Source organism: Aulonocara sp. 'chitande type north' Nkhata Bay, linkage group LG12, assembly GCF_057382095.1.
Source record: "Aulonocara sp. 'chitande type north' Nkhata Bay isolate Kocher_YH1m ecotype deep benthic linkage group LG12, A_spYH_male_GT1.1, whole genome shotgun sequence".
Taxonomy (NCBI): Eukaryota; Metazoa; Chordata; class Actinopteri; order Cichliformes; family Cichlidae; genus Aulonocara; species Aulonocara sp. 'chitande type north' Nkhata Bay.
This window is the reverse complement of record NC_141355.1, coordinates 2,782,705-2,810,209: the sequence shown is the minus strand read 5'-3', so window position 1 is coordinate 2,810,209 and position 27,505 is coordinate 2,782,705. Positions and strand designations below refer to the sequence as shown.

The 27,505-nt window shown below is 45.3% G+C and overlaps 1 protein-coding gene across 2 annotated transcripts in view; it reads right to left on the bottom strand.

Annotated features, from left to right (window-relative positions):
• Window positions 1-320: 320 nt before the first annotated feature.
• nr6a1a (nuclear receptor subfamily 6, group A, member 1a) overlaps window positions 321-27,505 on the bottom strand; it is a 118,930-nt gene continuing 91,745 nt past the window's right edge. For both annotated transcript variants that reach the window (XM_086313194.1, XM_086313195.1), the window contains 8 exons: window positions 15,007-15,237; window positions 12,535-12,590; window positions 11,511-11,671; window positions 10,635-10,865; window positions 9,139-9,393; window positions 6,858-6,979; window positions 6,625-6,777; window positions 321-5,492 (listed from right to left, as the gene is read on the bottom strand). In XM_086313194.1, coding sequence (XP_086169320.1) covers window positions 5,362-5,492; window positions 6,625-6,777; window positions 6,858-6,979; window positions 9,139-9,393; window positions 10,635-10,865; window positions 11,511-11,671; window positions 12,535-12,590; window positions 15,007-15,237 — 1,340 coding nt within the window. In that variant the 3' untranslated portion in view covers window positions 321-5,361. The remainder of the gene's footprint in view (window positions 5,493-6,624; window positions 6,778-6,857; window positions 6,980-9,138; window positions 9,394-10,634; window positions 10,866-11,510; window positions 11,672-12,534; window positions 12,591-15,006; window positions 15,238-27,505) is intronic.

Sequence of the window (27,505 nt, the reverse complement as noted above, 5' to 3'; positions counted from 1 at the left end):
GCACCCGGATGGATAAGAAATATTTTAAAGCTGCATTTATGAAACAACGGCAGGCAAATTATTGTCATCAGCACATTATATTTGAAGAGTGTTGCAGTAAATGAGCAGACCTGGCATGTTTCCTTTCCAGGCTCAAACACATTTTGTGTTTATCCTAATAATACTATCTCGCTGTGAACAACACACTGGAGTACACGAAGCAGAAGGTCAGGGACAAACGCATCCAAATTCCGGTCCCTCAGCTTTTAACGGCAGACCTTCTGCCTATCAGTGACTGAAAGGAACACGGTCTCATTAGTTTCTATCATCTTCCCCGTAGAAAAGCCAAGAGTTGGACAGCGAGAAACTGGAAGTTAGCCGAGTGCACTTGCATAATGTTCACATTTATTTTGTTTCAAGTCCTAACACATTCTAAACATGCTTTTAACACATAATGGATCACATTCTTCACAGGTAGTTAAAGTAACAAGAGCAGACAAGAGATTTCTGAAGAGAAAAGACAGAAATGGCGTTTCAGTTTCTGATGACCGTGTATGAATCTGTTTGTTCCCTGAGATATGTTGCCGGTGTGCTCCTCGTGTGCCTGTAACAAAGCTCTGACAGCTGGACACCTGCTGTTCCGTCTATAGTGTTGTCAGTTACAGGGAATTAGGGGATGGAGCTCCATCCAGGACAAGCAATATGGGCCTAAATGTCTATTTGTGTGTGCGTCTGCATAAAAACACAATGCTCCAGGCCCACCAACATGTATGAAGTCAGTTTGAACAGGAATCCCTAATATGGTCATCTCTGGCTCTGGTTTAGAAGCCACACCCACTGGCTGTTCTCAGATGAAAACTAAAGGGAGTGGACGAGCGTTATATAGAAAGTGTGGTGAATACAAGCTGTTTCTGTAGGAACATGAGTCTTTTGAACATCTCACTTACAAATAAGTTGATGGCGTTAAAGGTTTAACAGCAGGACAGCGACTTTAAAGGCGGAGCCTGTGTGTGTGTCCAGCCCCAGTGCTCACACCACAGCCGTCTGTCCATCTGTGGTCACAGTGTTACGGTTACACGAGTGAGCAAACCGGAGGAAGAGTCAGCCTGAGCACAGTTACATCCTGCGATTGACAACTGATCACATGCAGCACCGGCTGCTGTGGGATAATACTGAGTGTGTTCTCTGCTTCACCAACGAACAACAAACACGCACGTGCATGCGCACACACACACACACACACACACACACAGGATTATCATGGTATGGCGAATACAGCAAATTCAACAGATAATGAGGCATATTTGGATAAGGTCAACACTGGTTAACTTCAGCCAGAACATAACACATGAATGCTTAATCAGTGCACTGACATTGTCATTGACATTCGTTCATCTTTGGTATGTGATTTTTGATAACAGGGTAGGAGTGAAATATAAGATGATGCTAATTTAACATGAAACAGCACATTAAGGAAACAAAGGAGGAAGAGGGTCCCTAAAAGTACCTGAGGTAGAGAGGAATACAAGGCTACGAAGAAGAAAACAAGTGTTGGTGGTTCACATGTAAGGTCAACTCATAAAAAACATTGGTGTAATGAACATTAGTAACGGTGTGAAAAATACAGAGGTAGTTTAGGAATGACACATCCCTTTGTCTGCACACAACCAATACAAACAGGAAGTGAAAAAAAGACACCAGCGTGTGTGTATCAAACTGTAACGTTGAACAAGTGCGAGTGCTGCCAGCAAAGGTGGGATTCACCGCTGATAAGCAGACAGTTTGGCATCACATTAAAGGAGAAACCCCTCAGATCCTGCTGCGCTGTCAGATCTCAGTGTGATGTTCAGTGCATTCCTCCAGTCATTTTGCTGTTTTTCTGGCAGTGCTGCACAGACACGGGACAGCCTGACAGGGTCTCCGAGCAGCGTTTGAGGGGATCTGAACCGTTTCATCACAGTGAGACCTTCGGTACACAGAAGTGTCCTGAGATACTGTGATCTAAAGGGTCGGTTCACCAAAACGACATGATAATGTAATCTTGTCAGATAGTTTGGTTTAATGTTTTCAGTTAATACATGTGGAGGAATGCTGCCTCTACATGTATGTTTTTTAAAAACATAACACTATCAGTTGTTTGGGAGGGAGGCAGCTATCTCAAGCTAAAAGCCAAACCTTTCAGCGCCGCTAAAGGCAGCATTAAATGGTTTTGTTCATCTCTGCAAAATCTGAACATCCAGCAGTTAGCCAGCGACGCGAGGAGGATCAGGGTTCGGTCGAGCTGTTTTTATACAACCTGAAACAAAACTGAAGAATTTAAACATCTTAGACTTTCTGAAAATGTGGACCCAAGTGGTTCACTGGTGATCGCGTGCATGGTAACCTGGTTACCATGGTAACGGTGAGGTTCACATCTATTCCACCCAAAGATTAACTTTGAAACCTAAGAGTTTATCAAACTGTGCTCGTCGGGCACGTGGCTCAAACGTAACCCTGCCCCCGTGTGGTGTGCTGGTCACCTGATGGATGAACACGAGGCTTTTGTCTCCAGAGACGGCGCCACAGCACAACATTTGAGGTTTAAACTTATTCCAAGATTACGCAAACAGATCCAAAATGTCAGCAGCGTGCACGTAAAGCATTGCTGACAAAGCCTGAGTAACACTTTCTTTAATGAACACAGTGAACGTCAACAACAACAATGAAGAAATCAGTTTAGAAAATGATAGGTGTTGTCTTCACTCCAAATCAAACCCAAAAAAGCTAAAAAGACATTCTTAATTATAAACTACAAAAGGTACATTAAAGCATTCAAAAAAATCAAAAGAGGCTAACTGAAGCATTACAAGGAACGCTGGATTGGGCTGTGGTTTCGTTAGGCTGCGCACGACGGGAGGGAAGCCGTGACATCGGAAAGATGCCGCTGCCTTTTGCTTCGTCCGTCATCAATGCCGAGAGCTTTAGAAAACCTGCCCTGCAAACTAATTCCACTTTCACTGAAGGGGAGTGTGGGTGGGGTGGGGACGGTGAGGGAAATAAAGTTGAAACAACAAAAACAAAAACACCTTTCTACAACAGGACCTACAATGTCCTGGAAGCTACATCTACTAATACTACAAGTACATCAGTGTGGTCACTGACGAACTCCTGAATGCAATACATAACACTCACTTTACCCTGTATATATCCAGGTCAGCAGGGACCTGAGGGAGGAACACATTGGGTGGGCAGTGGCCAAGAACAAGGGTTAAGGTCTCCAAACCTCACTGTCGTGTGCAAAAAAGGGAGTGGTTGCGGGGACTGCACTTTGTCTGCATTTCAAATGACGCAAATGGTGAAATGGTCAGAAAAGACACTTCAAGTGGTCAGAAATGATAATCTCACACTTTAAAAATAAAGACCATTTCTCTGTGGCTACACTTTTTAAAACGGCGTGCATATCTGTGGGTATGCAAGCCAGGGGTATATCCCCTAAAATTCTCCAAACCTGGCCTAAACTGATTGAGGTAAAGCCCTAGCCGATCACACCGAGTCCACTTACGGCTGGATTAAAGCGATTAGACGTTCAACTTTAAGCCAATTCTGCATAAATGATATTTTCACTTTCATCTCATTTAAAAACAGTCGGACCGTACCTGGATGTCCACGCGGCCTGATGCCCGTGGAAACCAAGTGTGGTCTGATTTACATTCTACATCTAAAAACGTTTGATTGCCCTTCAAAACTGGCCGATAGAACTTTGAAATTCAACAACTGTTTTGAAAAATCGAAATGAACTCTTAAGCAAAACGGACGGATCAATAAACACTGATTCTTTTAAATGGCTGGTTTCAGTGGGTTCCACTAAGATGGGCAACACCAAGCAGCCACAACATCAAAACCCCAGACAGGTGAAGTGACCAGTAATCGTTACCTTGTTACTATGCAAAGCTCTGCTGGGAGAGCTTGAGCGTGCTGGGGCCAACACATATAGGGTTAGGGTTACAATAACATCCAACCACCCAAATAAAAATCCTTCCCCAGGGCTAAAATGTGTTCAAATGAAAATTTATGGGCCCGTTTCCATTGTGAGTAAAGCAAAAACCCAACCCTAACCTTGGTAATCAGTAATGTGGTGTTTGTTAAAAATGATGGCGTGCCCCAGTACCAGCGGTCTCCCTCAGGACTAGGGGAAAGCGTGGTTTGTTCACCTGCTCTCCAAAGTCCTCAAATTGAATCAAGCTCAAAATTCAACCTGCAGGAAGTGTTATCCGTGACGCGACCCACTGCCAGAGAGCACAGACGAGCTGACAGACCCAAATGTGCCAACACATCAGAAACCTCCCCGATATTTCAACGTTGTGGCTGATCGGTGTGTGTCACCCGTGAAGCTCGCACATTTTTGATCACATATACCCAGCTGTGTCGAGAGCAGGCGAAAACGCACCATCTTCTTTGGCAATGAAGAGCACAAAATGAGAGCCATCGTGTCTGCTCTGTGCATATGTGTGCACGCGACAAAACGCGCATGTTTGCAATGAAACGTGGAACTTTTCTGCCCTGCAGAGCGTCTTGCCTCTGAAACAGACTGATTCATTTCTTATCCTCGTCCTTCATGGATAAGAAAAGGGTTTTGTTGAGCTGTCAGCTCCCTACCCATCAGCGGGCGCTTGATATAATCTTTGCATAACACTTTGGTCAAGAGAGAAACATAATAAAAAGAAAAACAGCAAACCTAGCTATCCGCCCCTTCCCCTGCAATAAAGCCATACATCCCTAGTCTATGATTGTTAAAAAATACCCGTATGCTCCTATTCGATGATCCCACAGATCCAACAACAGCCACCTTAACTCATGGAATGTTAAATTGACAAGACCGCCTCCTAAAAGCAGGATGTCTGAGTACTTTTGCTAATTCATTTTGCATTTTCAGTGTAACAAAAAACTGTTTTTCAGACTGATTTATGCAGCTTCTTTGAACATTCATCTCTGATTGAGGTACCAAAGCATCCACAGGGTTTTGGTTTAGACTGGGCAACTCTTCATTTAACAGTAAGAAAAGGTACCTGAAAATAGCAACAACATCTTCCTGAGGTAGTCTCAAAACACTCGTCGCGCGTGCCAAGGCGCCCCATCTGTATAAAATAAACTCTTTTAAAGTCTAGCTCTAACAATGGCAACACTGACACATGGAGCAAAATGGATACACGCTTGTAAACTCCAAAGACCAATGCATCTACGAGCATTTGTTTTGTACAGAAGCATGTGCACAGTGTAAATCAGCATACATTCAGCTCTGTCGTGTAATAAATATATAAAGAAAAAAGTTACAAAAAACAAACTAGCTGCTTGTCACATTCACGAGAGGGGAGACCAGTCCTCGACTCGGGTGTCGGGGAGGGTTTAGTTTCCGGTGGAGGCGGTCACGCAGGGCGACGGGCCGGTCCTGTAGCTGGTCAGGCTGGATTTGCAGGAGTGCAAGACTGCTTTGAACAGCAGGGGGAGCTGCTCCAGAGGGACGTTCACCAGCTTTGCTGAGAAGAAACCCGAGACACACGGCACTTTAGTTCATGATTAGCTTAGCTTCTGTACAGCCGACATTTTCATTGGTCACAGTCGTGTCCAGGAGGCAACCTGCGAGACAAATGAAGCCAACCCAAGTGCCGAATGCTGCAGTTCCTCTGGCGGCCACTAGAGGCTGGCTCCAGCAGTGTGCCCAGCTCGTGTTAAACGGTCTAATTTGGACAGGTTACGTGTACAAAATCTAACGACCTTTCTTTGACACAATTTTCACTGAGGCCATTTACTTTTTTAGAACTTATGAAGCCGATTTCGGTTCAGTTACGTCTAGTTAGTCAAAATTACTGGCAGTAGCATTTATTTCACAGTTTTTATTTAGATTACTTGTTTCGACCAATCATTCTTAAGTTTCAAAGAGTTGGTAAATAAAAGAAATTTATGCAAAGTGTCTCTATTTATCCAAAGGTTTGGCCATGATTTTATTTATTACCAGAAAAATGAACAGTTGATTGTGTTTGATTTAATTGATAAGCTAAAACCACAAAAGTAACTAGATTGTGATTCAAGCTTTAACCCATCAACATGATCAATACTTGCCATAATTTCAAAATGTTATGGACAGCTTTTTAAAATTAACATTGGTGTTAAAAAGAAAAAGCCAAATGTATCAAATGGAATACAAAAAATAAATCGTAAGCAACATGATATAGCAAAATAAAATTTGTGTATTAAGGGTTATTAAACATTTCAGCTCCAAAAATCTGAATTTTCTGGCTATTTTTTGATGGGTTGGGTCTTACAGGGTTAATGCACTTATTATAGTTTGTCTTAATGACAAAAGCCATGCTTTCTTTTATCCCATTAGCTCAAATAATTTAACCAAATAATTCATTAAACATAAAATTTTGCAACGGTTTTTGTATTTTCAGTGTTTTTCCCCAAAGACAAGGCACTGTAGAGGGCGGGGAACAACACAGGTCGTAAGGGCACAAACTGAAACTTTCATGGCTGAACATAAATCGCTGTGGCACAATACACTGGGTAGTATCACATTTTTGTAGCTCAAACAAACTAACGTATGAGTATCTGAGTGCATTTCTAAAGTCAGTCTTCAACAACAGCCTAAACAGTTCTTTGAGGCCTTACTTGAGATGCAGCGGATGTCCGGCAGGCACATCATGATCTCAGGGAAGCGTTTAGGCTGCAGTGGGTACTTGGACTCAATGTAGTCCTGACACACACACCAGTAGCGTTTATTCAGCTGCTCAAGCTGGGAGATGCTGGACAGTCCTCTGATATCTGTGGAGCAGAAACTATCACAGTCAAGCGGGGAAGGTCGCGATGGCAAAAAGTCAACACGCTGGAGACTTTGTTGTTACCTTGATTGAGGAAGTTGATGGTTTTCATACAGGCGTACTCCTCATTGCTGATCTTTAACTGGTGGAGTTTGCGAAACAGAATGATCAACCTCTCCATTACTTCCATCCCATCCTCGCTGAATCTGAGGAATCACACACAGACCCGTCAGTTAAGCTGAAAACTGCAGCTCTATGAAGCCAGACGGTGCCTTTAAGGCTCCAACTCAAACCATGATATAGACTTTTGTAGGTTTGCTGTCCTCACTACAATCCACATAAAAAAAGAAGACAAAAATCCCCCCAGCACCGCTATCTTAAGCTTCCATGCTTCAATGGACAAGGCAAAGAAAATGAGGGAGGAAATATGTCAGATCTATTAAAAGTGCTTAAAGCGTCCTGCTGATTCCACAGCTTTTTGAAGAGAAGATTCATAAGTTCATTCCACGTTTTAAACATCAATTTTCTGCCTTGCACTTCTAATCTCTTTCACAAACTTCAACAATGCCACTGTAAATCAAACGTCCACGTCTAAAACCACTAAACTGTGGGCAAATTGACTGAAGCAGCAGAGTTATATTAGGAGAATGTGTCAGAAGGTCAAATTATACATGTTTGATTTACACAGGAACACTCCCCCTCTTCCCCCACGCATCCTTTTCTACTTCAAGTGAAACAAGCGTCTATAGTACACATGCCAGACAGTGCTAGCCACAGCTCAGCTCTGAGGAGGCCTCCTGTTCACGGACCACTTCACTGGGCCTCACCCAGCAATAACACTTGGAGAAAAATATTAAGCCCTTTTAGAGATGATGAGCTCACAAAGTGAAACAGCTTGGCTGTGCAGAGGGAATGTTGAATTCCTGATTGCTGTTCTCATTTCTACTGAAATACTGAATTAGCACAGCTCCCAGAGACTAAAAAGAAACATTTAATATCTTATAGTGAAACAGCCCCACTGTGACTGCTGTGGGTGAGGCTGAATTACCAAAACAGAACGAATGAAGGCAGTTTCTTTCTGCTACGTATCAATATCATGACTATAGAATAAGATCACTTGTTGTTGTTCTTGCTTGAGCTACTTAACTTTAGTGTCTGGAAAGGTTACTTTTAAAGTAGTCTCTGTTACAAAATTACAATATAGTAATTCAGAAGCTCTCTACTGCTAAAAGCTAGCATAGAAGTTAGCCTTGGCTGTTTCTGCACTGTCGCCTAAACGGTTAGCCTCCTTAACAACTCCTTAACTGCTGGATAATATTTTGATTATTGATGATAGAAAACAATATGAAAACAATCTAAAGGTCATTGTCTGTGCCAGCTGCCTAGCTAACATAATATGTACAAAATATGCCAGCTCAATATTCAATATTAATGGTAATAGTAATAACTGATTTATGTTGCTAACCCAGTAAAGTGTAACTGTAACATTCGCAGAAGGTTTTACAAAAAAACTATTATTGTAGAGTTTTTACAGCTGCTGTCGTGATTTGGTGCTATATGAATAAATGATTTGAATTACAGTTACAAAGTTACAAACAGCTGTCTTGTTATAATACCAGCACACAAATAGCAATGCAAGCCATCATTCGGAGCCCTATTGTCTTGCCTTTGACTTTGCTTAAAGATCTGCTTTAGAAGTTAGCTAGTTGCTAACTCTATCAGTTGTCTGCTAGTGGGTGAACGTATAGCTCTTTCCCTAAAAAGAGAAAACAGCCGTGGCTGAAACGAGGTTTCTGAGAGCAGTAAGTGAAGCACAGCTGACTGCAGGTTCTAGTTTGGTAAAAGGAAGTTAATGCAGAAATGCCATAACGGCCACCAGATGGCGATAGCTGTAGCTGCAAAAAGACTTGACCTCTGTAAACACTTTCCTGATGAGTTTTTTTGGCCTTTATTGAATACAAAAATAATGTCTCTTTTGGAAATATAAGTAATTCTATGCTTCAACAAGGAGGGTTCAACTTGGTTCTGCTTGCTCATTGGCTAATGACATTGATTAGCCAATGAGCAAGCAGACCTGCCCGTCCTCGTGACAAGTAATTGTTGTCTGCTTGTTTTTTAAACCACGGTGATGATGGTAAAACAAACTAGAGCTCAGAAACCAGTGGACGACGTCACAGTGTCCATCTATCATATCGTTTCTTCTGTGCACCTCTAAGAAACTCAGGGGAGGTATGTAATAGTTATAAACTAAATGGAGTAAATGTGGGTGTTTTTTGGCTCCTCAATAATTCAAGTTATTCTAAAGCTCATAAACAAAACACCCCAATTGTTCTCTCCTTTTGCTCTTTAAGCACTCGCCACTCACCCCTGAAGCTCGTCGTCAGATGGCGTGTACTTTGCTGTGATGTCGGCCAGCTCTCCAAAGATCTGGCCACTGTAGATAGTGAGGCAGGAGAGCAGGATGAGCTCCTGCCAGGTGGAGCTGAGCAGGCAGGTGTAGTCCTCTATGGAGAGCTCACAGAAGAAGGGCAGCTTCTTGATCCAGGAGATCTGGCGGAAGAGCAGCTCGTCTGCCAGACGGCACAGCAGAGCAAACAGCTCCACTTGTGTTACCTTGTACCTAGTGAGCAAACAACAACGAGACAGATGTGTGGTGGGCAGGAAAACTCTCATCATGTCGAAATGGGCCTGACGTGGCTCAAATCAGCATCCCACTCCACAACAAACAGCTTTCAGCAGCCTTCACGTCCCTCACCGTCTGACTTCCTGTCCCTCTATATTCTCCTCATTTCACAGAGCAGATCTGCTTAGCCTTCAGCTAATTCTAACCTCTGTTACCAACAGAGAGCAGCTGACTTCAGGCCATTTCCTAAAGCATTTCCCTGAATTTATCTGAGGAATAAATGTAAAATAATGAGGAAAAAATAAACAATCACACAAAATGTATTTAAAAGAATCTTTAAAATAATGTAATGCTGAAAAAATCAAGATGTGATCAGAAAGTTCCTGCACTTTCAAAATCACAAACCTTTCTAATTTTGACAAAGAAATGTCAACAGAGCATTTCAAACTAATTCTAGTTTGGGATAAAACGCTGATCATGGTCAGTATTATTATCCCACTGAGCAACAGAGCTTTTCATTGAGCCACAGCACAAACGCTGCCGTGTTTTATCTTCCAGTTTACACGTAGTATAGAAACGTTGGCAGCAGTTTGAGCTGCCACATGAAAATGCATCAAGCCAAAAACAAATCACTTTAGACTTGGAGGGGAGAAACTAATGAAGCAACGAGCTCACAGGAGTAGCTCCACGTTAGCAGAAGAGACTCCTTCAAGGCAAGAATGCTGAGGACAATCCTTTGTCCTTTGGTCAAATAACACTAAACCAGAGTTGTTTGGTCACCGCGACACTGCTAGTGTTTGTACACAGGAAGAAAAGGCAACCCTAAGAACACTGATGGTGGGAATGAATGCTGTGGGGATGCTTCAGTGTATGTGGAAGTGGAAGAAATGATGAAGAAACCTCACACAGTCAGCATCAACGACCAAAAACATGATGAACTTGATATTCAGAGAATATCCTCCTGTTGGAGCGCTTGTGAGAGCGCCAGGCTCTCAAAATATTAACATAGAGGTTCAAGAGCCTAATTCCTATTCCAACACACCTGCATCTCACTTACCGAGGTAAATGGCAACGTTCACGACATACAATTAGAAAAAGACTAACAAGTTTGGTTTACTGGGAAGGACTGTTTGCTACAAAATGAGTATCTAATTGAGAATTTTGCTTTCTGAAACCAGCTGCACTCCTTTCATTTGGCCGCGCCTCTACACAACGCACGATGCTGAGTATGAACTCACTCTTCTTCTATAAGCATTGGAGTGGTCAGGGGGGCCAGCTCTTCAGCAGCCACCAGCTGCTGCACCAGAGGGTGGGGCTGTGGGTAGAGGTTGCGGGGCTGAGAGGCCAGCAGGCCAGACTGGGCGGCGTAGCTGAACAGGTGAGGCAAGAGCTGGTAAGGCGTGGGCATGGAGGTGTTAATGTACTGGTCCCGCAGGGCTGCCGTGTAGCCGTTCATTTCAGCGGAGCGACTGGAAGCACACAAAGGTCAAAGGTTACAGTAATGCAGATTTTATTAGTATTGCGGGGACAAAAACACACTGGCTCACACGTCGGGGTTTGCATTTCTCAGGCAAACCCTCCTTTAACCTCACCCTGATGTGCTGAGCTTCATCCCCAATCAAACTCTTTGCATTTTTTCACAAACTTGCAGACTAAACTTTGCATTCTGGGCATGTGCACGAGCGCATGCGACGCAGGCTTTCTGTTTGCTGTTCATTTCTGGCAAGGTTTAATTCCATCTCATAAAAAAAGAAAAGCCATCCCCTGAATAGTTTTCAGGCTGCTGAGATAAAACCTGATGTTTACACAAACTGAGACCAAAATAAATGCCATCATGCAAGTACCTAGACAATATTTGTCCTTGATGAGTGCAGATAGACAATATGCTCGTCTCCAAGCAAGAACAGCAGATAGTGCGGTGAGCTCTTTGTGTTTGGTTGCGATCAGCGAGCCTGAGTGGCTGCATATTCAGGCATTCTTTGGCCGATGAATACTTTAACTAAAGTCTGGGTGAGATGGGAACGAGGTGTTAGACTGTCAGGGCCGGCTCATTATCTCAAAGATGGGGCGAGTGCCAGAGGCGCGTAGCTGAGCGGATGAGATCGACGACTCACTTGGACGACAGAGTGGAGGCAGGCGACGGCTGGTTGCCCTCCGAGGCGCCGTTGCTTGGCGAGCTGTGGTCGCTGTCGCCGTTGTTGCCCCAGGTGTGCTCCGGGGCGTCCTCCTTGAACTCCTGGCCCGACATGATCCGCTCGATCTCCTCCTCTGTTATCTAGAACACACACACACACACACACACACACACACACACACACACACACACACACACGGAGGTTTGGAGCTTACAGCACATCCATGCATGTGCATCAGTTCAATTGATTAGCACCAACTAACAGCACACGGCTTTTCATTAAAATGCTGAGGAGCAAGGACACAATCACATAATGACACAGAAAGAAAAGAGGCGCGTGTGTGTGTGCGCGTTTGATTGGATGATTCACACACTTAAAATAATAAGATCTGTGCAGGTCAGCATGAGCAGAAAACGCAGACAAAAGCCATTCTGAAAGGCTTCAGCACGCCTGCACATACCACGTCTTATGTCTGAGGGAGGTCAAGTCACTTTCATTTCTATCAGTTCATCCCAAACACTGTAACAGGCGTTTTCATTCCATATTCATGACAGAAAGCTCCTGCTTTCATTAAGGGCGCTGGTTCTTAATGGAAGCCGTGTTTCTCTGTTTTGACTCGTTCAATTGAGCCCGAATGAATTGAGCGCCTCCCTCCCCGTGAATAGCGGCTCAGTGGTACTTATCCTCATGTCACACATTTTTCTGACCATTTGTTCCCTCGCTTCACGTTAATAATAAAGGCACCGCTGAATGGGGACTAATCAGCTGCTACACAATTATACAGATGATATAACAAGGTCAGGGCTCGCTCTCATTATGAGCATCCCGAAGAATAGCACTGCAGCACTCCAGCTCTGTGTTATTTAATGGCTTGTGATCTGAGTGGGTTTACTGTAAGCACAATTCCTCAGAGGCTGAGCCACAGCGATGATGCTCAGGCTGGCTGGGAGGTGGAGAAAGGTCAGTGCGCACCACAAACAACACAATCCTTCAGTCCATTTACCTGCACAGGTCCAATGCTTTTGTTCCTCCCTCCAGGCATGCCGTCCTCTCTGATTGCTACATGTCAAAAAACAGGGAAAAGTCATTTGTTCCGTTAACCAAACATGATCGGTGTCACAGCTCTCCCTAGTGGCTAAAGCACATCAGGCAAAACTGTCCCACCATCCAGCTCCAAACACAGCTGCTGCTGGCGGGCAGTCATATTGTTTTGGTACACTTACAAGCAAAGTACATTTCATCTCATAGTCTTAGTGTGTGTGAGTGTTTCTGCAGTGTAGATAAAATCGCTGTGATTAGTGTCTGACTGGGTGAGTCCCAGTCTCATCTCCATTCTAAGACAGGCACTTGAAGAATAAGGCCATGAGGACAGTCACTTACAAGTTTTAGCCACATGGGGGCAGCACATGTCTGTGGAAGGAAAACTGCAGCTTAGATTGTGTGTGTGTCTGTGTGTGTGTGTGTGTGTGTGTGTGTGTGTGTGTGTGTGTGTGTGTGTCCAGGAGGGAGAAACAGATTTATTGGTAGAATTGACACATTCAAGCGTTTCCAGGTTTTCAGAGACTTTGCGAGCAGCTGTTTGTTTGGCTCACAGATAAACGGAGCAAAGTCCCGACAGAAGCAGCTCTGGCCACTCAGCATCTTAAAAACCTGATTTTGACACATCTAAATTACAGGGGCGGATCTATACACGGTTCATATACACACAGTCTGTAACCTCCTCATTTACCCATATACTTTGTACTGTAGAACCTTTTCATAAATAAGCAGGTGGATCTAGAAGCTACTCCACGTGAGGTTCTGTTACGTGCTTACATTTACACAAATCTGCACTGTGAACACAGTTTTACCAAAAACTTAAACCTCATCTTTCAGGCTGTTTTTGACTACTTTGTATTTCACCTTTAAAAACCGTTTAGCTCGTCTTGAATAAATAAAGTTCTTTATTCATGGTGACGTACTGCATTCACACAATGATCTAAAAATCAGTCAAGAAACATAACTTGAAGTTGAAAAATTAGGAAGTGTTAGGTGTCACAGTAAGACGCCACACAAATGATTGTGCAACTCCAAAAAATAGTTTGTGTCCACCACGAGACAGCAGGAGGCGTCTTCCACCTGGACGCAGCGTTTACACTGCAGCCTTTGACTGTGACACTCAGCGGTGGACAGAACAAAACAACTACACACTAACTACACACTCCAGACACGCTAAACATCTCAAATCTCTCCCATCGATATCCCGACTCTCTCCCACAACTTTGACCTCTTCCTAAACAACAAAGGTCACATTCAGCCATATCGTTTTTGGATTGGTGCATTTTTCCACCAATAGGAAAGGGGAGGCATTTTTCCTTGGTGTGTTGTTGTTGTTAGCGCGGCCATGTTCACTGTTCCTTCCTGCACTAAACATATAGTATTTAGAAAAAAGCAGTGTGTGGATGTTTTATCATAACTCTGGTGCAACCTGGCCTATCAGCAACATGTAAAAACTGCCATGTAGTTTAACTTTAACCATAAGTTAAACAGAGACTCAGCAGAGTCGCATCTTGTTACTATGTCATCTTAAACCGGTCACATGACTTGCGGGCACCGGCGTGTCCATCGACCCCAGAGGGTTAATAACACACCTTCACCCACGCCACCACAGTCCCACCGGTCTGTCAGCGCTGTGACAGAGCGGTGGGATCGAACTACCAAACTTCCAGTTAATAGGTGACCGGCTCTACTTACAGGAAACCTTTCATTTAAGCATTCATGTGGCCAATCCCAAACTCCCCCATGATGGTTGGGATAGGCTCGAGCCAGGGAACAGCATCTGTCCGTCCATCCTTTAGGTGTGGATGGTTTAAACGCCTCATTGACTCAGGCTTGCTGTGGACATTCAGGGGAAGTGCTGCATCTTCAACAGTGTTTAAGTGGCACAGTGAAGTCCACATGAATGCTTAAATCAAAGGTTGCCTGCAGCTCAGGAAGTACAGCCGGTCACCTACTAATTGGAAGTTTGGTGGTTCGATCCCCGCGTGCTCGCCAAAGTCTGCATGCCAAATATCGTTGGTCAAGACACTCCGATGGATGCATCAGAGTATGAAACAGAGGATAGAAAAAACTCGTGTGAATGAGGCAAAATTGCTTTGAGTCCTCTGAGCAGAAAAGCGTTATACAAGAACCGTTTACCCTGTAACAAGATGATCAGTTCACCTACCGTTGGTTTCAGAGTCATACTGACAGTGCACTGTGCTGAAAAACTGTTAAAAGCAGAAAAACAAGGTGACTGAAAGTTTGTGAAGACGTTTCATTTAAGAGGCCAGTCACTCTCCAGACACGACCTTCAACCGTAGTACCTCTGACTCTTTTCTGGTCTGGGTACTGATTCTTTTGTCATTGATGCTTCATTGTTACCGCAACTCGATGAGTCAAGACATTTATTACCAAACAAACGTCTGTTTCTGGTGGCTTGAAACATCTACTTTACCTTTACGGTTCATTCCCATCTGAAGGCACTTAAGCAGGCGGCAGTACTGGCAGCGGTTGCGCTGCTTGCGTGACATCTCGCAGTTTTTGTCCCGGCTGCAGCGGTACACGCGCTTGTTGCAGATGCTGCGCTTGAAGAAGCCCTTGCAGCCCTCGCAGGAGATGATGCCATAGTGCAGGCCTGTGGCGCGATCTCCACAGATAAGGCAAGTACGCTGGTCAGTTGGATCATCTGCAGATGGAAGGAGAGTGGGCACAGGAGAGGGTTTAGAGCCATTTCCATCAGCGTCTTTACAGTAATTCATCTAAAGCTTAAAAAAGGGAGTGGGAGCAAAAACCTTGCTGAAGGCACACATTTTTAATTGAAATCACGAGGGCGGCTGGGGCTTAAGTGCTAGCCAGGCACCGGATAATCCAAAGGATTCTTAAGCTCCAACTCTCATTTAGTGAAAGTGGAGGTATAACAGGCAGTACGATGAGAGAAACGTCTGCAGGTCTGAATGAGGACACAGCTGGTTTGTTTGCAGCGCGTCCTTTCTCTCCTCTTCCCCACAGCAGTGTCTGATAAAAACGCTTCTCTTACAAGACACCTGACGCTAAAATAACACGTTTCACAAAACCTGCTTCAGGTAACAATATGTGACAGTATTACTGTACCCAGCACCTGTTGCATCCTTAGTGTTAGCACAGATGTTCCACACAGGCGGCCCCTCAATCATTAACCTTCATTCTGTTTCCTTAAAGAGCGCAGTTTCAGCTGATTGCTTCAAACAATGAAAAGCAGTTAGGAAGGGAGGTGGTAGGAACCCGTGGGGAAAGGGCTCACACGTATTTGATGTTCTGGATAAAATGATGTAAAATCAAAGTTAAAATGATACCAATGAGTGTTTGTAAGCCTGGTGTGGCAGCTGGCTGACCAGGAGTGAGGGAAACGAGGAATACAGCATGAAGGAGGGGAAGAGGATGAAAGAGCCAACACAGGACCATCCTTGTGAAGCTACACTTTGTTAATCACAGAGCTACTCTCAAACTGGAAAGACAGCAATTTGAGGAAGCTGCTGAAAATCTTCCCTTAATCCTCCATCTACCTCCAGGCCACAGAACGCACATAATGAAGCTTAAGTTACAGCGCATGTTCTCGGCTGCTCGCAGAGTTAAGCCTCATCACACACGCGCACACACACACACACACACACACACACACACACACATACACATACACATGCACACGCACACGCACACACACACACACTTAGTGGAAAATGTTTTTAAATTCTCAGAATTAAAAAAATGATTTTGACAATCTTTTAAAAATGCAACAAAAAAAGAGAAGTAAATGGATTTCTAAAAATGAATTAGGAATAATGTTACTAATTTAATAATTAATAACTTTTGAAACAGATTCTTGTAAAATAACAGCTGTCAGTTCATCCCTTGTACTAACTGCCACGTCTCAAGGCAAAGACTAATCATTTGACTTCATTTCTAGCTTAACAAGCGCACACGTTTATTCTGAGCTGAAAACAGACCAGCATCAAGCACCGTGTGTGAAGTTTAGTTTTTAACATAATGCAGTTTGACGTCAGGCTTCTCGAACAGTCGAACAATCGCTGCACCCACAGGAGCTACACCTGCTAAAAATCCAGACAATCAACCTGTTTTTCATAACAGGAAAAACCGAATTTGATTTCTTATTCATTTATTTTTCTCTTTCATCTTTGGGATTATTTGGATCTGACAAGTATAAAACTTTAGCATCAACTTTGAACAGAAAGTAATTTTGAAAAAGTTCTCGTTGTGATGTTGTACCAGGAAGTTGGTCACCCTCTGACAGATCAAACGTCACAAAATGCCACCCGTCTTACTCCAAGTTGGTTCTGTTTCAGGAATTTGCAGGATCAGTTCTGCAGGACGGGGATGGAAGCTCCCATCATTGATCATCCACCTGAGGTTTGGGTATTTATTGTTTTGTCTGTTTTATCTCGCCCTGTTCGTCCACATGTGCAGGGTCGGGCCTCTGTTTCTCCACTGCAGTGCTCAGTGTCTGTGCTGAGCATTTACAGTCTGAACACAGATTTGGAAAATATCATCTTTGATTCTAATTTTGCAAATATTTTCTAAAGGAGGTTTTCATCTTGCCCAAGGATATTTATCACATACACAGGAACAGACAGGGATCGAACCATCAACCTTCTGATTAGTAGGTGACCTCTGGCACCTGAGCCGTGGTCCTCACCCAGAAACAGGAGGGTCACCCAGTCTGGGTCATGGACGAGTTCCGGCCCAAGTTGAGGAGTTTAAGTATCTGGTGGTTGTTCACAAGTGAGGAGAGAGAGGAGCGGGAGACCGACAGACGGAGTGGTGCTGCAGCTGCAGTCTCTACCCTCACCTATCATGAGCTTTGGGTAGTGACCAAAACAACGATATTAAAGATAACAGCGGCGGAAGCTTCCTCCGAAGGCCGGCTGGCCTCTCCCTTAGAGATAGGGTGAGGAGTTCAGCCTTCCGGGAGGGGCTCAGAGTAGAGCTGCTGCTCCTCCACATCGAAAGGAGCCAGCTGAGGTGAGCTGACAAGGATGCGTCCTGGGCGGGACAGACCCAGGACACGCTGGAGGAGGTGGCTGGGAGAGGGAGATCTGGGCTCTCTGCTTAGGCTGCTGCCCCCACAACCACGTTCGGGATAAGCGGAAGAGGGATGGATGATACTGGAAGGTTATTTGGGCCGAAATGTTGTGACTCAATAAAAACAGATTCTAACTATAAGATAAAAACAGATCTTGGTCCGATGCGCCCGTCATTCATTCGGGTGTGCAGAGATTTTCAAACCACTGTCTGATATTTAATAAGACTTTAAATTAGCAACTGAAACCATAAACTTATCAGGAAGAAAAAGATGGCGCCGGTGAGGTTGGCTGCCGTCACGACTGCTCCGACCACTTTTTCTTTGTCTTTGTTTTTTAAGTTAGTTTTCAGCGTTTCTAAATCGGCAAAATCACCACCATTGGGTACATTAGGTATGACAGTGACACTCTTGTTTCTATTGGTTTACAATGTACTCACAATTCGAAGTTTTTAACTCCGGATCCGAGCTGGCCGAGTGAGATCTTGAGGGAGAACAAAGGGAAGCGGCGGCGGCCTAGAGGGAAGCGAGCCGGCGTCAGGAACAGGCTGAGAGCTCGTGCACACCGCACACCTCTGCCTAGCATCCTGCTCGCCAACGTCCAGTCACTGGAGAACAAGCTTGACGACCTCAGGGCCAGGGTAAAGTTCCAGAGAGACATTCGGGACTGCAATCTCCTCTGCTTCACCGAGACATGGCTGAACCCAGCGGTGCTGGACCACGCCATCCAGCCGGCCGAGTTCTTCTCGGTTCACCGCATGGACAGGACACGGGACTCGGGGAAGTCAAGGGGAGGCGGCGTGTGTTTAATGGTGAACAACAACTGGTGCAACAGTGCGAACGTTGTTCCTCTCACACGCTCCTGCACACCAAATCTGGAACTACTGTCCATCATGTGTCGTCCTTTTTATCTACCTCGGGAATTTACATCGGTCATTGTAAGTGCCGTTTATATTCCACCACAAGCGGACACGGTCACCGCCTTATGCGAGCTGCATGAGGCACTCACACAGCACCAGACACAACACCGGGACGCTGCGCTTATTGTGACGGGGGACTTTAATAGCGCCAACCTCAAACGCGCAGCGCCGAACTTTTATCAACACATCTCCTGCCCCACCAGAGGTGAAAGGACACTGGACCACTGCTACACTACGGTCAAGGACGGCTACAAGGCACAATCCCGCCCTCCTTTTGGCAAATCTGATCACGCCGCCATCTTCCTCATCCCAAAATACAAACAAAGGCTGAAACAGGAAGCTCCGGTTCAGAGGAAGGTCGCGCGCTGGACGGATCAATCGGTGGCCGCGTTAGAGGACGCACTCGATGACGCAGACTGGGTGTTCAGAAACAGCTCCGACGATGACGTCAACGTGTTTACGGAAGCGGTTGTGGGATTCATCGGGAAACTAGCGGATGATACCGTGGAGACAAAGACTATCACAACGTTTCCCAACCAGAAGCCGTGGGTGGATAAAACCATCCGCGACGCTCTGAGATCCCGCACCGCTGCCTACAACACGGGACTCATGACGGGGGACATGGACCCGTACAAAGCCGCGTCATATAACGTGCGGAGGGCGGTGAAAGAGGCGAAGCAGCGCTACGGGAGGAAACTAGAGTCACAACTCCAACTGAGTGACTCTAGGAGCCTGTGGCGGGGACTAAGGACAATAACGGACTATAAAGCACCAACAACCGGTATGACGAACGCGGCCGTGACTCTGGCAGACGAGCTGAACACTTTCTATGCTCGCTTCGAGGCTGCAGCTAAGGTCTCCAACAATGCTTGTGTTAGCGGCGCTAACGGCTGCAGACAGGAAGATACTGCCAGCACTGGAAACGTGCTCGTCATCTCCGAGCATGAAGTAAGGAGAGCCTTCAAAAGAGTGAACACCAGGAAAGCAGCAGGACCAGACGGCATCCCAGGTCGTATCCTCAGAGACTGCGCATACCAGCTAGCTCCTGTGTTCACTGAGATATTCAACATCTCTTTATCTCAGTCTGTCATCCCCACATGCTTCAAAGAGTCCATCATTGTTCCTGTCCCGAAGAAACCCCACCCTGCTTCTCTCAATGACTATCGCCCTGTAGCCCTCACCTCAGTAGTGATGAAGTGCTTTGAACGCCTGGTCAGAGACTTCATCATTTCTTCACTACCAGACACACTGGACCCACTACAGTTCGCTTACCGTCCAAATCGTTCCACAGACGATGCCATCTCTCATCTCCTCCACACATCACTCACTCACTTGGACACTAGAAGGGGGAATTATGTTAAAATGCTCTTCATAGACTACAGCTCTGCATTTAACACCATAATTCCCTCCACACTCACCACCAAGCTGGAGCATCTGGGACTCAGCTCATCTATGTGTCAGTGGATCTCCAACTTCCAAACTGGCAGACCACAGGCAGTAAGGATGGGCGGACATGTCTCAGCCTCCACCACTCTCAGCACTGGAGCCCCCCAGGGGTGTGTTCTGAGCCCCCTGCTGTACTCTTTGTACACATATGACTGTGTGGCCACTACCAGCTCCACCACCATCATCAAGTTTGCTGACGACACCGTCGTGGTGGGCCTGATCTCTGATAACAACGAGACGGCCTACCTGAAGGAGATTAGGAATCTGGAGAACTGGTGCCAGAGGAACAACCTCCTTCTAAACGTCAGTAAGACAAAGGAGCTGATAGTGGACTTCAGCACTAAGCAGGAGAGGAACTACCAGACCCCCGTCATCAACGAGTGCCCAGTGGAGAGAGTGGACAGCTTCAAATACCTCGGAGTTCACATCACGCAGGACCTGTCATGGTCCTGTCACATCAACACTGTGGTGAAAAAGGCCCGTCAGCGTCTCTACCACCTCAGACGCTTGAGAGACTTCCAACTGCCCTCCAAGGTGCTCAGGAACTTTTACTCGTGCACCATAGAGAGCATCCTGACGGGAAACATCTTAACCTGGTTCGGGAACAGCACCATGCAGGACAGACGAGCTCTACAGAGGGTTGTGCGGTCAGCTGAGCGCACCATCCGCTCCGAGCTCCCTGACCTGCACTCAATCTACAGCAGGCGGTGCTGGACCAAGGCCAGGAAGATGGTGAAGGACCTCAGCCATCCCAACAACAGACTGTTCTCTCTGCTGAGGTCAGGAAAGCGATTCCGCTCCCTGAAGACCAACACAGAGAGACTGAGGAGGAGCTTCTTCCCGCAGGCGATACGGTCTCTCAATCACACCACCACACAGTACTGACCCACACATATGGTTCTTACACACACTGGACTTTCTGGACTTTGTTTCACTTCATTACTTAAATCACTGCTGCTGTTATTGTGTATATGCTGCTGTTATTGTGTATATATTTATTTATATTTCTTCATACATTCTTATATAGTTCTATATTGTGTATTTTGTTGTACAGTTATTTTATTTTCAACTTTAATTTATATATTTATCTTTATCTTATTCTCCCAGTTAAATTTACCCTTCATTCTAATTTGTGTTGTACAGTTATTTCATTTTTAACCTTAATTTATATTTTATTCCTTCCTAGTAAAATTTACCCTTTTTAATTTTTCATATTTATTTCCTATCTTATTCATAGCCTTTTCCTTTTTTGTTTTCTTTAGGTCACGAGCAGTTGTCCAAGCATTTCACTGCATATCGTACTGTGTATGACTGTGTACGTGACAAATAAAATTTGAATTTGAATTTGAATGTTAACTAACATCATCCATTAAATGGGTGCAGGGTAGAGCTGGGCGATAGAACGATAACGATACGTATTGCGAAATAACTTTTTCTCAATAGAAAAGTTAAATATTGCGATAGACCTCATCTCTCTTGTCCTCTTAAAAAAAAGAAGAAGAAGAAGAAGAAGAACAGCCAATCCAAATTAACTAGCGCAGAGCCGAACCAATCACAGCCAGAGCGTCATGTCACGTGACTTGTTACGTATAGCACAAGTGCCAAGCCGCACATGTGTATTTGGGAAGCAGCCAGACGCCGTGCCGCCCGGGTAATGGAGGAAATGAGTGTGCCGACTAGAGAAAAATCCACCGAGAGCGTGACCGAAGGTTACCGAAGAGAAAACAGATGACGGCTCAAACGCCGGAGAGATTGTCAAACGGAAGAGCCATAGAAGCTCCGTAGTGTGAAGGTATTTCGGCTATTTCAAGTCTGACAAAAAACAGAGTAGCGCGCACTGTAAAGCAGGTCTGGTAATACAATAAAGCGGTGCATGCTCAGTCTCTGACTGGAAGCGCTAATTCGTCATTCGGCTTTTGTCAGACTAACGTAACTGTTAAAACTGTTTGAAAAGCTCAGCTATACAACAAGGAGAGATCGAGAATTTCCTTTTAGTTCTCAGTTTATTTGATATTGACAAAAGTTAGTCAGTTTTGTCTGTTCTTCTGTAAAACAAACTAAGATTTATTTTTAGAATTAATATTTTGTTTCTAAGTGGAATTGACAATTTAGTCTGTTTCGTTTGTTCTATTTTGAAACTTAAACGCTTTAGCGGCTGCCTTTTGTGTAGTTTGCAATATTTGCCTTTATCTATCTGAAAAAGTCTCATGTTCCTTAAGTACATCTACCCTGTTGAACTTATTATGGGAAATAAATATTTAAATCAAAACAAGCTGCTGATTATTTCACATTTTACTTGTGAGCAACGGCACATTTAAATCTTACAAATATAGTTATTTGGCTTATATCGTGATAGATATCGTTATCGCCTGAAATGAAAAAAACATATCGTGATATGAACAAATCTTGTATCGCCCAGCTCTAGTGCAGGGTCATTTTGTCATAGACTTCGTGTAACACCAGTCCTATTAAGAACGAAGGCGCTGCCTGCCAGCCAATCTGCAGGTTTAGAGTATTCTCTGAGTTGTGATACAACCTTCTAATGTTTGTTTGTATGCTGTGTTTTAAAAATGAGTTGAGGGAACAGTTTTTAGGTTTTCTTTTTTTTGTCTGTTTGTTCTGCTGGTACCAGTGGCTGTGATGACAAAGGGCTACAGCCATTACCAACAAGTCAGAAGGAGGCTGCTGCTCGGTAGGTTAATGCTGCCTGCTGAGCGTGAAGATTAACCTGTAGATCTTATTAATGTAAGACTCGTGTCTAATGCAGATAACTAATGTCTAATGCACCGCACACAGGTGGGACTCTGTGGCGGGAAAGCCAACAATGGTGACAGACATGTTTCCTGAGACTGACTGCATGAAGGCTTCTAGAGCTTGTTGATGTATCTTTATGTCCTGTACTCACCATCTGAATCCTTCTAACTATAAAATAGTGCAGTTAAAGTTAAACCCTCAGTATTTCTTAACTGAAGTCATTCAGGCATTTTTAAATGAAACTATTATTGTTATACGCTGCCTCGAACACAGTTTCACATCCTGTCTTTAAATAAACAGTTTGCCAGAATCAGCCTGCATTTAAGCAAAAGAATCAACCGACTTTGGAATAACGACAAAATGAGCTGGTAGTGATTTAATAAAGTTTCTACTTCATCCTGGGAAGGTTCACCTGGTGAGTCTGAACATTAGACCCACCTGTGCGCTAGACAAAAATCACACACTGAAGAACATGACTTTTGAACCTGTTGTGTGTGTGTGTGGCTAAATCAGCAGAAGAATCCCACACCCACACACACACACACACACACACACACACACACACACACTCTTGGGGAAACCTGATACTGTGGCTGTTGTAAATGGTTGACCCAGTCATGCCTTCCTGATTAGAAGGCTCAGTGTTTTGACAACAAACAGACCACAGTAACATAATCTTTATTATTCAAATGAGCGGGATTAAACTTTTGTGCGTGTATAATTTGAAGGGGCAGCTCATCAGAAAGAGATATGTGACTGAGGTGAGAGCTAAGCCTCCCAGAGAGGGGAGGGGCCTGGATAAGCAGGCTGCCGGGCTCATGTACTAAAAGTAATTAGAAGGAGGCAGAGGGGGGTGGGGGTGTGTGGCATAAAGCCTCTCCCAGGATGGTGAATAGAGGACTTCTAAAGCCCAGAGACAGATTACCATTTAAATGGTGTGAGGTTTAAGTTTGCTGCCTGCTGAAGACTGCAGGGGCAGCTATACTGTACGAGACAATGGGCCGTCACACGGCGAGCCCGTCCTGGGATTAGAATTGAACTCTTCTGCTGATTAACTCTCTACGGTACACAGGTTAAGTCGAGTCTGAGAGGAAGCCCAGCAGTTAGAGAAGCATCGCCTGGCGCTGCCTCGTTTGATCATTTTCTTAAGAGCAATGTAAGTGAAACATGATTAATGCAATGCTAATGTTTTATTCGATTCAGTTTTTGAGCTTATGTTCCTGAGTATAAAATGATAAAAGCAAATGATAATCTTCATCATTGTCCTTAATATTACCGATTCAGATCTGACCTTTAAAACTTTATTTTGAGCATTTTTACGTTTCCAAACCATTAAAAATGAAAAATGTTCAAACACACTGTATAACTGGCTCCACACATCATTTGCTTTCATACATCCATCCCATCCATCCATCTTCATCCGCTTTATCCGAGGCCGGGTCGCAGGGGCAGCAGCCTAAGCAACGAGGCCCAGACCTCCCTCTCCCCAGCCACCTCCTCCAGCTTATCCGGGGGAACACCAAGGCGTTCCCAGGCCAGCCGAGAGATATAATCTGTCCAGCGTGTCCTGGGTCTGCCCCGGGGCCTCCTCCCGGTGGGACATGCCTGGAACACCTCACCCAGGAGGCGCCCAGGGGGCATCCTTGTCAGATGCCCGAACCACCTCAGCTGGCTCCTTTCGATGTGGAGCAGCAGCTGCTCTACTCTGAGCCCCTCCCGGATGGCCGAACTTCTCACCCTATCTCTAAGGGAGAGGCCAGCCACCCTTCGGAGGAAGCTCATTTCTGCCGCTTGTATCCACGATCTCATTCTTTCGGTCACTACCCACAGCTCGTGGCCATAGGTGAGGGTAGGGACGTAGATCGACCGGTAAATTGAGAGCTTCTCTTTTACACTCAGCTCCCTCTTCACCACGACGGACCGGTGCAGCGTCCGCATTACTGCAGCTGCAGCCCCAATCCGTCTGTCGATCTCTGGCTCCCTTCTCCCATCACTCGCGAACAAGACCCCGAGATACTTGAACTCCTCCACTTGGGGCAGGAACTCATCCCCGACCCGGAGTGGGCACTCCACCCTTTTCCGGCTGAGAACCATGGCCTCAGATTTGGAGGTGCTGATCCTCATTCCCGCTGCTTCACACTCGGCCGCAAACCGTTCCAGTGCGAGCTGGAGGCCCTCACCCGATGAAGCCAACAGAACCACATCATCTGCAAAAATCAGAGATGAGATTCTGAGGCCACCAAAGCGAAAGCCCTCCGCCACTTGGCTGCGCCTAGAAATCCTGTCCATAAAAATTATGAACAGAACCGGAGACAAAGGGCAGCCCTGGCGGAGCCCATCACCCACCGGGAACGAGTCCGACTTATTGCCGGCAATGCGAACCAAGCTCTTGCAACGGTTGTATAGGGATCAAATGGGCCGTAGCAATGGGCCAAACACCCCATACTCCTGCAACACCTCCCACAGGACACCCCGAGGGACACGGTCGAATGCCTTCTCCAAGTCCACAAAACACATGTAGACTGGTTGGGCAAACTCCCATGCGCCCTCAAGTATCCTGGAGAGGATAAAGAGCTGGTCCAGTGTTCCGCGACCAGGACAAAAACCGCATTGTTCCTCCTGTATCCGAGGTTCGACTAGCAGACGAACTCTCCATTCCAGCACCCTGGCATAGACTTTCCCAGGGAGGCTGAGGAGTGTGATCCCCCTGTAGTTGGAACACACCCTCTGGTCCCTCTTCTTAAAGATGGGGACCACCACCCCGGTCTGCCAGTCCACAGGTACTGCCCCTGATCTCCACGCAACATTGCAGAGGCGTGTCAACCAGGACAGCCCAACAACGTCCAGAGCCTTCAGGAACTCGGGGCGGACCTCATCAACACCAGGGGCTCTGCCACCAAGGAGTTGTTTAACTGCCTCAGTGACCTCGCCCCTGGAAATTGGCGGGTCATTCCCCTCATCCCCAGACTCTGCTTCCTCCTCGGAAGACGTGTCAGTGGGATTAAGGAGGTCCTCGAAGTATTCCTTCGACCGCCTAACAATTTTCTCAGTCGAAGTCAGCAGTGCTCCGCCAGCACTATACACAGTGCAGGTAGAGCACCGTTTTCCCCTCCTGAGGCGCCTGACGGTTTGCAAGAATCTCTTCGAGGCAGTCCGAAAGTCTTTTTCCATGGCCTCTCCGAACTCCTCCCACACCAGAGTTTTTGCTTCAGCCACTGCCCGAGCCGCATTCCGCTTGGCCTGTCGATACCTGTCGGCTGCCTCCGGAGTCCCACAGGCTAACCAAGCCCGATAGGACTCCTTCTTCAGCCTGGTGGCTCCCTTCACCTCTGGTGTCCACCATTTGGTTCGGGGATTACCACCTTGCGGCCGCAGCTCAATGCAGCAGCTTCGGCAATGGAGACGCTGAACATGGTCCATTCGGACTCAATGTCCCCAGTCTCCCTTGGAATGCTGTTGAAGCTCTGCCAGAGGTGTGTGTTGAAGATCTCGCGGACTGGGGCCTCTGCTAGACGTTCCCAGCACACCCTCACTACGCGTTTAGGTGCACCAGGTCTGTCCAGCGTCCTCCCCCGCCACCTGATCCAACTCACCACCAGGTGGTGATCATTTGACAGCTCAGCCCCTCTCTTTACCCGAGTGTCCAGAACATATGGTCGCAAGTCTGGTGATACGATTACAAAATCGATCATCGACCTACGGCCTAGAGCGTCCTGGTGCCACGTGCACTTATGGACACTCTTATGTTCGAACAGGGTGTTCGTTATGGCCAAACTGTGATTAGCACAGAAGTCCAATAACAAATAGAGATGGCACGATACCACTTTTTTATGTCCGATACCGATATCATAAATTTGGATATCTGCCGATACCGATATGAATCCGATATAGTGTTTTTTAATCAACAAAACTGTTTTTTTTAAATATCTTGCTGAATTTTGTATAAGTTCATACTCAAGTTTAAAACAACAACTACACTAAAGCTATTCTGTTATACCTGTATGCAAAAAAAAATGTTTCATAGTTCAGCAATACTGATCAATCTAATAAACTTAGACCTACACCATCCTCCCTATTCTGGTATTTTAAAGAGTACTTAGCGTAAATATTAAGCAACCTAACTAATAGGGTTCCAACTCCCAGCAACAACAAAAATAAATAAATAAAAAATAGGGAACCACCCCTCACGCTCCACCTCATGATGCTTAATCGACGTAATCAACCTTAATTTGATGCAGTGTGAAAAAAAATGCACAGAAATCAATTATTTTTCAAGAAATATTAAATAGATTCAACATCTTTCTTCAGCAAAATTGCAGACTGCACAGATGGTACCTTCCCAAAGGAAAAAGTACTATAGCTTACTAGGGTATATATATTAGACTTAATAGTCACTATATACAGTAATTGACTTCTATTCATTTTACATCAAATTAAAACTTTGGGTGTAAGATTCGGATAATTATTTATTAAAAGCTAGACATTTTAAATGAGAATAAAGAAAAGTATGTCTTTGTGCCCCCTTTTCCCTGTTCATGCCCTATCGGCCCCCCTGGCTAAACTTTGCTAGATCCGCCCCTGCACAGTTACAGCCGTCAGCTACGTAGAAAAAGATCCTTGAGTAGAAAGTAATATTAAATACATTCTAACAACAGCTGATCAAGCTTAAACGTGCTGCTGTTGTTCAGCCGCTGGTTTCCTCTTTCTGGTGCAAAGTGGGCCAAAAGCAAACAAGAGAGACGGACTCGCGACAGAAAAGC